The sequence below is a fragment of the Nerophis lumbriciformis genome, linkage group LG08, assembly GCF_033978685.3.
Source record: "Nerophis lumbriciformis linkage group LG08, RoL_Nlum_v2.1, whole genome shotgun sequence".
Classification (NCBI taxonomy): Eukaryota; Metazoa; Chordata; class Actinopteri; order Syngnathiformes; family Syngnathidae; genus Nerophis; species Nerophis lumbriciformis.
In genome coordinates, this window is record NC_084555.2 from 30330001 (window position 1) to 30342500 (window position 12500).

The 12500-nt window shown below is 36.9% G+C and overlaps 1 protein-coding gene across 1 annotated transcript in view; it reads left to right on the forward strand.

Annotated features, from left to right (window-relative positions):
• Window positions 1-12500, forward strand: part of dlgap2a (discs, large (Drosophila) homolog-associated protein 2a) — a 394976-nt gene that overhangs the window by 353549 nt on the left and 28927 nt on the right. Inside the window, exon 7 of the mRNA XM_061968624.2 lies at window positions 3375-3760. Coding sequence (XP_061824608.1) covers window positions 3375-3760 — 386 coding nt within the window. The remainder of the gene's footprint in view (window positions 1-3374; window positions 3761-12500) is intronic.

The window sequence follows — 12500 nt, forward strand, 5'->3', positions numbered from 1 at the left end:
GCATGTTTTTTCTCTCGACAAGAAAGGACAAGAGGCGACATCACTGCGCGCGTCTTCAGAGGTGGGTGGTGCTTCACTTCCGTGTTTCAATTACAGTTAAGGTGTAGTTATAACAACATTTAGATTGTTACTGTGACTGATTTAGTAAGTAAGATGACATAAAAGCTCAACAGAAATGAAAAATGGTTGGCAGGAAGCCAAAAGGGGACTTTTTTATTGCAAACAGTCAATTCGACATGAAAACATGTCAAGACACTTTCTCAAACCAATCGCACGCTTTCAGGCTTCAAAATAAAAGTGCTACGCTATACATCTAATTGAACTATATTAACAAAATAAAAATGTCTTACATTATTATCATGCTTTGTCAAAGATATTTTGTAATGTTATTTTGTGATATTTGCACCTAAAAATAATGCTAGTAAGTCAGTTGAGGAATATAGGAGGCAGGGGGGGTAACATATAATAATATAGTTATTCTATAACATTTTCTGGTCGAGTCCTTGATTACAGAATGATTAGCAGGATGAATATTACATTTTATTAATAAATAAAGAAGGTTAAAACATTGTCATGCATCAATATGAAGACCATCCATCCATCCATTTTCTACCGCTTATTCCCTTTTGGGGCCGCTGGGGGCGCTGGAGCCTATCTCAGCTACAATCGGGCGGAAGGCGGGGTACACCCTGGACAAGTTGCGACCATTGATTTTTATATATATATATATATTCTTCTCTTGTTTAATTAGTAACAAGAAACTATGAATATGTGGCAAAGAAAGTAGGATTAAATAAGATCTGCATATTTGTACTTTGTAGATTTTCATTTACGTTACAATAGAAGCAAATTTAAAAAAAAAAAAAACTATATTTTGCAAATGCGTGTATCATAGATAGCGACTCAGTTTTTAAACTTTGGATTTTAATTGTAATTCTATTCTGAACATTCTTGTTTTTATTAAGAATGTGCGAGAAGCGATCACAATACAGTCAATCTATAACCTGGCCACATTGTGCACATGCACGGGTGTGAGAATGGATTGATGGCTTACACTGGTGTGCGCTCTGATAATCTGACGATCAACAATAAGTCATTGATTTTATTATAGTCCAACATGTTGCTTCAAGAAAATCATTCGACATTTTTTTTACAAAGCTAGCAAAGACATAGAAAATCACAGGTGTTGCTGATTACATCAGGCGAGGTTCTGTACCATGCAATTACAGAGCACTAATTAAGGTCATTAGTAACAGCTGTGTTTATCCACTCTTCTATGTCAACAAGGCGACTGTGAAAAAGGTTAGTCTGCTACATGGCGTGACAACATCCTCTCTATATGTTAAGATTAGGTTGGAAAATGTGTGCAGCTATAATTAGCATTAAGCTAACAAAGCACAAACAAAAACCGTGTGAGGAATACAATATGAAGTAATATGTACTGACATGACCTAAGACAAACAGGTCTGCACGATTCTAAATTAGACATTGTGATTTTTTGGGATGAATAACTAATATTAAATATCATCATCATTACCAGACTCCTCATTTTATTGGTCTGTAAAGTAAACCTCCATTGTTCTTCATGGGAGGTCCTGGAAGGGCAATTGATCTGAGAGTTTCTTGAAAGAAATTAACAGAAAGCATGAAATAATCCATGTATTCATGCACGTAACAAAGTCAAAACCAAAGTCAAGAAATTGTTTTCAGCGTGGCGAACCAGAGCAGTGGGGCATGTAGACATAAACACGAGACGCCTCACGGGGGTGGCCGAATCACAAGTCAACCAATTTACAATTCACAATTTATTCACAATATACTTCATAAGTAATCACAATAAAAATAAATAAATAAAAAATAATAATAATTTAATAATAATAATTGGTGAAGTAAGTCATATTTCATATGATGAGATAAGTAAGATTATTTTCATTCATTCTCAAAATAATCTTACTTATCTTATCATGTAAAAAAAATGTAGTAATAATAATTGGTGAAGTAAGTCATATTTCATATAATGGGATAAGTAAGATTATTTTCATTCATTCTCAAAATAATCTTACTTATTTTATCACATGAAATATGACTTACTTCACCAATTATTGTTATTAAATTATTATTATTATTTATTTATTTATTTTTATTGTGATTACCGTATTTTTCGGAGTATAAGTCGCACCGGAGTATAAGTCGCACCTGCTGCAAATGCATAATAAAGAAGGAAAAAAACATATATAAGTTGCACTGGAGTATAAGTCGCATTTTTGGGGGAAATCTATTTGATAAAACCCAACACCAAGAATAGATATTTGAAAGGCAATTTAAAATAAATAAAGAATAGTGAACAACAGGCTGAATAAGTGTACGTTATATGAGGCATAAATAACCAACTGAGAACGTGCCTGGTATGTTAACGTAACATATTATGGTAAGAGTCATTCAAATAACTATAACATATAGAACATGCTATACGTTTACCAAACAATCTGTCACTCCTAATCGCTAAATCCCATGAAATCTTATACGTCTAGTCTCTTAGGTGAATGAGCTAAATAATAATATTTGATATTTTACAGTAATGTGTTAATAATTTCACACATAAGTCGCTCCTGAGTATAAGTCGCATCCCTGGCCAAACAATGAAAATAACTGCAACTTATAGTCCGAAAAATACGGTACTTATGAAGTATATTGTGAATAAATTGTGAACAGGAAGTGAACAAAAAGTTTTAGCAACTGATATGCAAAGAAAAGGGGTAGGATTAAATAAGCTCTGCTTCTTCCTACTCCTTTTCGAACATGTTGAAAAGAAAAACTGGAAATTGTGATGTATCATGTTGTATGCTTGCATGTTCGAAATAAATTCAAACTCAACTCAACTCAACTCAACTCAAGCAGTCGTTGATCAGCAGCAATACTGCATCACTGTACTGGGTTCCTAAGCAGGATTGTAACTGTATTCATTCTAAAAATAAATAAGTTCATGTGTATTCATATAAAACAATTTATATATGCTTTATTCGCCTTTGAATTTAATTTGATGCATGTTTTGTGCTAAAACAAAAATGTATAAACCTTCCTGACACATTTCTCACCTGGATTTGCACCCATAAAAATTGCTTTACAAGACTAGTAGTGACGCTGTACGCCACAGGAGAGCCGGGGGTACATTCATGGAAATTTGCCAAATTATTTGTCTCCACATTTTGAAAATGTTGTCTATAATTTTGGCAGCATCTGTATGAAAGTTTATGTTTAGTCAAAAGGAATGAAAATGTGATCATATGCTGTAAAATAAGCAGAACTACCGATCTGTGTAATAAGGCTGCATATACAAATATACAAAGTATAAAAAACCTATGTCTTATTTGCAGCCATTACCTACACACCAAACTACAAGAAGGCCCCTCCACCCGTCCCACCTCGCACCACCTCGAAACCCCTCATCTCCATCACAGCCCAAAGCAGCACAGAGTCAACCCAGGATGCTTACCACGATGGAAGGCGCCCCCTCGGAGGGATGTGGGGTCCTGATGGCCTAACCCTGGGCCTGAGCCCCGGCAGGGCCCTATATAACTCCGTTGACAGCCTGGACAGTGCCAAGGCCGTAACTATTGCCATGGAGGCAGCTGGGGTCATGGCAGGGAAAAGACACCCGTCCACAGACAGCCACAGTTCAGTAGTCACCTGTGACAAGGCCATCTTGGTGTCGAGAGCAGAAGAGTACCTGAAGACACCTCGATCTTCGATAGGAATACAGGTTAGTCTTGACACATACTGTTGATGGAGATGGGCTGATTGCCACATCTAATATAGTGGAGCCTCGATTTATTAACTTTATTAGTTCTTGAACAAGGTTTGTAAATATAAAAGTTTGTATGTTAAATTAAATTTTCTCATAAGAAAGAAACACTGTAATGTAATATATTTGAGTAAATGTCTGTACAATTTGAACACAATATAAAGCACTCCATATACTGTTTATCAAAAAAACGTAACGAGGTAGAGTAACTAACTATTTAATAACAAAGCCAAAATAACAACAACTGTCCTCCACATATTCAGCCGCCCTGCCGACACGCACGCACACACACACACTGTCACTAGCCATGTAGTGCATTCACAGTTTAAAATCACAAAACTCCTTAACTTTTAAAGGGGAACATTATCACCAGACCTATGTAAGCGTCATTATATACTTTGATGTTGCAGAAAAAAGACCATATATTTTTTTAACCGATTTCAGAACTCTAAATGGGTGAATTTTGGCGAATTAAACGCCTTTCTATTATTCGCTCTCGGAACGTGACGTCACATCGGGAAGCAATCCGCCATTTCCTCACTTTCGTCGGTGTGTTGTCGGAGGGTATAACAACACGAACAGGGACGGATTCAAGTTGCACCAGTGGCCCAAAGATGCGAAAGTGGCAAGAAATTGAACGAAATTTGTTCAAAATACGAGGCTGTGGGGAAAGCTATGCTACGACAGAGATGGCAAGAATGTGTGGATATCCTGCGACACTCAAAGCAGATGCTCATCAACTCCAAAACTGGACAGATCAGCTTTCAGGAAAAGAGAGCGGATGAGGGTATGTCTACAGAATATATTAATTGATGAAAACTTTATTCATTACTCGCGGTTTTACGTAAATTATTATACATGAACTGTGTTTACTAATAATTTAACTTAAAAACTTTTTTTTTTCAATCATTCGAGTACATTCGGGTAGTCTTGTGTAATGCAGTATTTTGTGTCTATTTAGGTATGGTTAACCTGAGTGCTGAAATCGTGGAAAAATATATGTTCTTAGCGCGCCTGAAATGGGCTGTCTGCACTCTCAAAGTGCATGTTGTTGCCAAATGTATTTCATATGCTGTAAACCTAGTTCATAGTTGTTAGTTTCCTTTAATGCCAAACAAACACATACCAATCGTTGGTTAGAAGGCGATCGCCGAATTCGTCCTCACTTTCTCCCGTGTCGCTGGCTGTCGTGTCGTTTTTGTCGGTTTCGCTTGCATACGGTTCAAACCGACATGGCTCAATAGCGTCAGTTTCTTCTTCAATTTCGTTTTCGCTACCTGCCTCCACACTACAACCATCCGTTTCAATACATGCGTAATCTGTTGAATCGCTTAAGCCGCTGAAATCTGAGTCTGAGTCCGAGCTAATGTCGCTATACCTTGCTGTTCTATCCGCCATGTTTGTTTGTATTGGCATCACTGTGTGACGTCACAGGAAAATGGACGGGTGTATAAAACGATGGTTAAAATCAGGCACTTTGAAGCTTTTTTTAGGGATATTGCGTGATGGGTAACATTTTGAAAAAAACTTCGAAAAATAAAATAAGCCACTGGGAACTGATTTTTAATGGTTTTAACCCTTCTGAAATTGTGATAATGTTCCCCTTTAACAGCCAGGTCGATTAGAATTAATAAAATATAAAAAATCTCTTTAACCTTGTCAGTTACTCTTCTTTCTTTGGACTCATATTGACCTAGCAAAACTAGAAAAACATACTAAAAAGGATAAAAAATTTTAAAAAAAACACTGACAAAGCACACAAAGTAGCACAGGAGCTACAACGGTGTTCTTGCTAAGAGTGCTCCCCTTTGGAATTCATGCGCCCCCTGTATATGTGCAGGCGTAGGAATCAAAGGAATGTGTAAATGCTTTTGAACTAACTTTCGCGGGAGTACACTCTTTACACAAACAAACGCTCCGTTTGTGATATTTTGACAGTCAACATATATGCTTCACACTAACAACAATCAAATGTATGATTTAATAGGTTTTAGTTTTATGTGAAGATATTGAAAATCGCGTCATCTATTTACATTTCGCAAGGTAGCTGCATAAAAGCCTTGTCAAACATCTACTTTAATTGCGATTTGTACGTAGTCATTTCTTACATAACTGCATAAACGCCATGTCGATCATCTATGACATTATCTACTTTGACACTTGTTAGATTTAGCTGCATCGTCAGATGAAATCCACTCTCTAATAGTGTATCTTATAAGTTTAAGCACAATATTTGTATGCATGTATTTTTCATACTAATATGTGCAATGTAGTTAACAGATGTATTTTTCTCATCTTCGCTGCAATTTTTCTGTGTGTAACGTTATAAAAATCACACAATCCTGTTATTTAGATTGTATGGTAAATGGTAAATGGGTTGTACTTGTATAGCGCATTTCTACCTTTTTTTTTTAAAAGGAACTTAAAGCGCTTTGACACTATTTCCACATTCACCCATTCACACACACATTCATACACTGATGGCGGGAGCCGCCATGCAAGGCGCTAACCAGGCCCATCAGGAGCAAGGGTGAAGTGTCTTGCTCAAGGACACAACGGACGTGACTAGGATGGTAGAAGGTGGGGATTGAACCAGGAACCCTCAGATTGCTGGCACGGCCACTCTCCCAACTTCGCCACGCCGTCACTAATCACCACATCACATGTATTTGAGCCATGCTTTCTTTTTGGCGCCAGATTACCGTATTTTTCGGACTATAAGTCGCAGTTTTTTTTCATAGTTTGGCCGGGGGTGCGACTTATACTCAAGAGCGACTTATGTGTGAAATTATTAACACATTACCGTAAAATATCAAATAATATTATTTAGCTCATTCACGTAAGAGACTAGACGTATAAGATTTCATGGGATTTAGCGATTAGGAGTGACAGATTGTTTGGTAAACGTATATATAGCATGTTCTATATGTTATAGTTATTTGAATGACTCTTATCATAATATGTTACGTTAACATACCAGGCACGTTCTCAGTTGGTTATTTATGCCTCATATAACGTTCACTTATTCAGCCTGTTGTTCACTATTCTTTATTTATTTTAAATTGCCTTTCAAATGTCTATTCTTGGTGTTGGGTTTTATCAAATAAATTTCCCCCAAAAATGCGACTTGTACTCCAGTGCGACTTATATATGTTTTTTTCCTTCTTTATTATGCATTTTTGGCAGGTGCGACTTATACTCCGAAAAATACGGTACTCTCCAGAATTTACATCACAAAATAGAATAGAATAGAATAGAATAGAATGCATTTGTTGTAATTATACATCAGCATAATACAATTAGAGCATCACCAATATCAGTGCAAAAAAGAAAAAAAATTGTTTTAAGAAAATAAGCAAAACATTTGAAATATATGCAATATAGATGGAAGTAAGGTGCATAGTTACATGCAGGTAACCTGAGATAAATATGGTTACGAGGAGTATTAAATATGAACATATAACTATATTCATACTTGCCAACCCTCCCGGATTTTCCGGGAGACTCCCGAAATTCAGGGCCTCTCCCGAAAACCTCCCGGGACAAATTTTCTCCTGAAAATCTCCCGAAATCCAGGCTTTCCCACAAAATAAACAGCGTACCTGCCCAATCACGTTATAACTGTAGAATGATAGAGGGCGAGTTCTTGGTTTCTTATGTGGGTTTATTGTTAGGCAGTTTCATTAACGTCCTCCCAGACCCAGCGCGGCAACAACACACAACAACAGCAGTCACGTTTACCGTAAAGCAGTTTGTCTGCCGTAAACAGCAATGTTGTGACACTCTTAAACAGGACAATACTGCCATCTAGTGCATTTGATGAAAGCACTTTTGTGCGTGCCACACAGCAATGCATCATCAGCATGGTTAGAAAAATAGTGACAGAGAATAGAACAAGGATGGACAATTCAACCCTTAACTCAAAAATGAGTAGATGAGTGTTATCTGTGTGTATATGTGTAAATAAATGAACACTGAAATTCAAGTATTTATTTTATATATATATATATATATATATATATATAATAATAAAATAAATATATATTTATAGCTAGAATTCACTGAAAGTCAAGTATTTCTTGTATATATATATATATATATATATATATATATATATATATATATATATATATATATATATATATATAATATGAAATACTTGACTTTGTGAATTCTAGCTGTAAATATACTCCTCCCCTCTTAACCACGCCCCCAAACACCCCCCCACCTCCCGAAATCGGAGGTCTCAAGGTTGGCAAGTATGACTATATTGCACATTTGGAATATTGCGCATTGATGGTTTTGATTAGTTGTAGAATCTATGAAAAGTCACTGCATACAACAATTCAGGGTGGTAATTGCTTTGGGAGAAAATTATTCTTGAGTTTATTTCACTTAGGGCAGCAGGTCAAACAGGTCAGAGCCGAGGTGGGAGTTGTCATTGCTGTTACTTTGGCTTTGCCTAGGCAGCGTTAGGTGTAGATGTGCATCTGGAAGGGGAGAGGACAGCCGATGATTTTTTGAGCTGCCTTGGTTACTCTACAGCCTCTCCCTGTCTGCCACTGTGCAGCCGCCGTACCAGAGTGTGATGCAGTATGTCGGCAGACTCTCAATGGATCAACAGTAGAATGTCAGCAGCAGGCTGGAATTGAGGTTGTGCTTCCTTAACACTCTCAGGAAGTGTAGGCGATGCTTAGCCTTATTGATGATATGAGTGATATTCTCTAACAAAAAGATGTCAGTGGAGATAAAAATGCCAGGAAACCTGAAGGTGTGGACTCTGTCTACCCGCTTGTTGTCGATATAGAGAGGGGGCTCGGCCAACTCTGTGCTTCCTGAAGTTGAATATGAAATATTTATCAATAACCAAAAATATTTAAAAAATACTTTCAGAAAACTTGATTGAATACTTGATTGAAATGTTTGGTCTGAAATAGCCCATTTTAAAAAGGAACACATCACAAAGTTATTATAAAGTCATGTTTTTGTCAATAAATGACTATGTTTGATTATAGCCCACACAAAATGCTATACTAAAAAGTTTGTTGAACAGTATTTTTTTTTAATTCCTTCTTGAATTGGGCTAGCAGAAAATGTAAATGATGTATACAAGAATGAAAGAACAGTATATATGTACAGTCTTTATACATACACACATGCACAAAATAATCCAAACCCCGAACACGAACTTGGGTCGGCTGAACAACTGACCAAACATGTCAGAATCATTTTACAACTTTTAAACCTCGATCTTCTATGCAGTCTTTTCTAAAGCCTGCATCTTGTGGATGCTGCAGGATGATTTTACAAAGTTGGATACCACATTCTTGAACAATGTTAGTAAGCGGTGAATCATAATTGCAGAAAGTTAAAACAATAAATAAAATAGAGTGTAAACACCAATATGTTTCTTTAGATATTACCTGGCTCTGGTGCATACACAATGACTTAAGGCCTAACATAGGGCTGGGCGATATGGCCTTTTATTAATATTGCGATATTTTTAGGCCATGTCACGATACACGATATATATCTCGATATTTTGCCTTAGCCTTGAATGAACACTTGATGCATATAATCACAGCAGTATGATGATTCTGTGTCTACATTAAAACATTCTTGTTCATACTGCATTCATATATGCTCATTTTAAAGAGAGGGAAATCACAACTAAGTCAATTTACCAATACTGTATTTATTAAACAGTTATTAAGCAGTGGCACAAACATTCATGTCATTTCCAAAACAGAAAGTGCAAGATTGTCAGAGACATTTTAAAACAAGCTATAAGTGCACTTTTGTGCATGATGTCACTAAGATGACATATCAAAACAACACTAAATTAAAGTGCACTTTTTGCACAGAACGCCACTACAATAGTTAAAAACAAATAAAGTGCACTTTTGTGCATGATGTCACAGAAGATATTTGAATAACTGTGAAATAAAAATGAAATGCATAATAGGAAATCAAATAGTGTATGTCCTTCGCTATGTGGTAGGTTCCTGCGGACGTTATCTCCTTCAGTTGTTGACTTTTTTTTTCATACGGTGTTGATCTGGAAATAGTTGCTTGGGCATTTAGTTGGTGTGGCACCGGCCGGAGATGTTGACATGCGGAGTTCCAAGCACTCTTCATTCTCTAGCGGGTGACTTTTCAAATGATGCTACATTAGCAGTGCTGCTACTTTTTGTAGCAACGCTTTTGACGCAAAAATGTAGAACATATTCCTGCTTGAAGCCAAACCACCACCGGACGATGGATCCCGTGCTGTTTTTCTTGGTAATTAATTCTTCCTCCATTTGTTACCAGATTCGCACCTTCTCTCTCTCGGATTACCACCCGCACCTCACCGTTAGCATCACAGCTAACGTTACCATGTCGCTACCTCTCTGCTCCGCGGGAACGTGTGACGTTGCACGCGTGACGTGTAAGAAGGTGCGCTTGGTTTACGTCTCTGTGAGAAGCAGAGACAAGAAAGAGTGGGAAACGCATGCAGTGTAATGCCCGCAGCTAAAAGCAACTGCGTGAGAGCGTATACTCGAATATCACGATATAGTCATTTTCTATATCGCACAGAGACAAACCCGCGATATATCGAGTATATCGATATTTCCTCAGTGGCCTTCTCTATGCATGGGCTGCAAGGATAGGATACTTTGTGTTACGTTTGTAAATTTTGATAATGATAATGAAGTATACAATGAAATCCGACTACTTCACCCACCGTTTGTTTGGAGTGGTGTCTGCCATTGCTTTGGTTCGCTTGTAAAGTTTTAGGCGATCCATACTATATTTTGTTTGAAGAATGTCCCCTGCAGAATTGACTGACTAATGAGACAGTTCTGCCGTTTATTTCCCCAATTTTGCAAGGCCCACTGAAGTCTGGCTCACTTTGTCCCATAAGAATACAATTATAATTTAATCAAATTGTACAACTCCTCTTACCAAACTGTAAATTTTTATGTTTAAACAATAGAAATACATAATGCTAACTAACCTCCTTTCTGCCTCGCTTGTCTAACACTATAAGACAATCCTCTGTACTTTCGAAAGATTTTCCTCTCATAAGCAAGCCTCTGTTTTTTGTGTGCCTGAGAGATATTGCACTGGGCACTGGTGTACACGTTATCCATCTGCTCCTTTCTTTCTTCCATAAACATCTCAAAAGTATCTTCGTTAGGGAGTGTTACGCAAAGCTGTCCAGAAAGACAAGTTATACAAAAAATGTTTCCTTGAAAAGAGGGTGCCGGTTGGAGTTAGCTGTGTTAGCTTTGGGCTAGCAGTCTACGTGTGGCGAGACTAATAATGCAGTGTCACCGGATTGCTTCGTCTTTACCAGCATGCATTGCGGTGCTAGTTGAAAAAAGTTGTTTTTTACATGCGCGTGTACAGTTATATTTTCTTTTTTAACATTGATGTTGTTCATTTTTTTCCCTAACAGTAGTTCTTGTTTGAGCGTTTTATGTATTTGCTTTGCGCCCTGCTATTATTTCTGTTAAGGCGGTACAGTCTTCTGTGTAGCGATGCTCATGCCCCCGTCATTGTGTTGACATCTCATTGCTAGTCTGTGTTGACTTTTACTTGCCCTGATTATCTGCTCTTTCTTCTAAAAAAGCTCATACCAGTTCATAATAATAGAGTGCCATATTTCACTGAAAGTAACTGTAACAGTGTTTTTAATGTATAAAATAGTAATTAATTAGGCCGCTACCAGTGTTGGGACTAACGCGTTACAAAGTAACGCGTTACTGTAACGGCGTTAGTTTCGGCGGTAACTAGTAATCTAACGCGTTATTTTTTATATTCAGTAACTCAGTTACCGTTACTACATGATGCGTTACTGCGTTATTTTACGTTATTTTTTATGTAGTATCGGCTAGAAACAGAAGATTTCAAACTGTCATTGCTCAAAACATAATATTGAATCAATGTTATTATGAATTATTGTACACACACTGTCAATTTATATACTCTTTCATTCTAGACTTCTAGAGTGTTTGATTATCACATCACTCTAAATGTATAGACTATAAAGTTCACAAACAAAAAGAGGGATCCTAGTGGGCCAGGCCAATCTTTCCTTATCTCTAAACTAAAACTGGGGAAATGTGTAGAGTGTTCTGGGCTTCAGACATGATTTTATTTCAGAATTCCTTGAGAGAAAAAACGCCTGGTTAGGCTTTGGTATGTAAAGTTAAAGTTAAAGTACTTCCTTGGTTTACAGCAATGTTGTTATTATGCTGTTTGTTACTTATGTATGTTATGTTGCAGCTATTTAAAATAGTTTTGTCAATTTGTTCTGGCCTGAAATAAATTGGCCCTTTGAAACATATCTTTGTCTTTGTGTGTTGTATGTAGACCACATTGCTTAGCAGAGTTCAGTGATGCAAATGCATGTCAAGTTGATCAACAGATTGTATTATTTTCCAGTGTAATAACAGTACTGAAATGAAGGCTAAAAGGGCATTAATGGGAGTTTTTTTTTTAAAAAGAAGAAAAAATAAGTAACTAAATAGTTACTTTTCACAGTAACGCATTACTTTTTGGTGTAAGTAACTGAGTTAGTAACTGAGTTACTTTTGAAATAAAGTAACTAGTAACTGTAACTAGTTACTGGTTTTCAGTAACTAACCCAACACTAGCCGCTACCCCAAAAAAGTAATTCAGCCTTAATATTCCAAACGCTGTACACGAT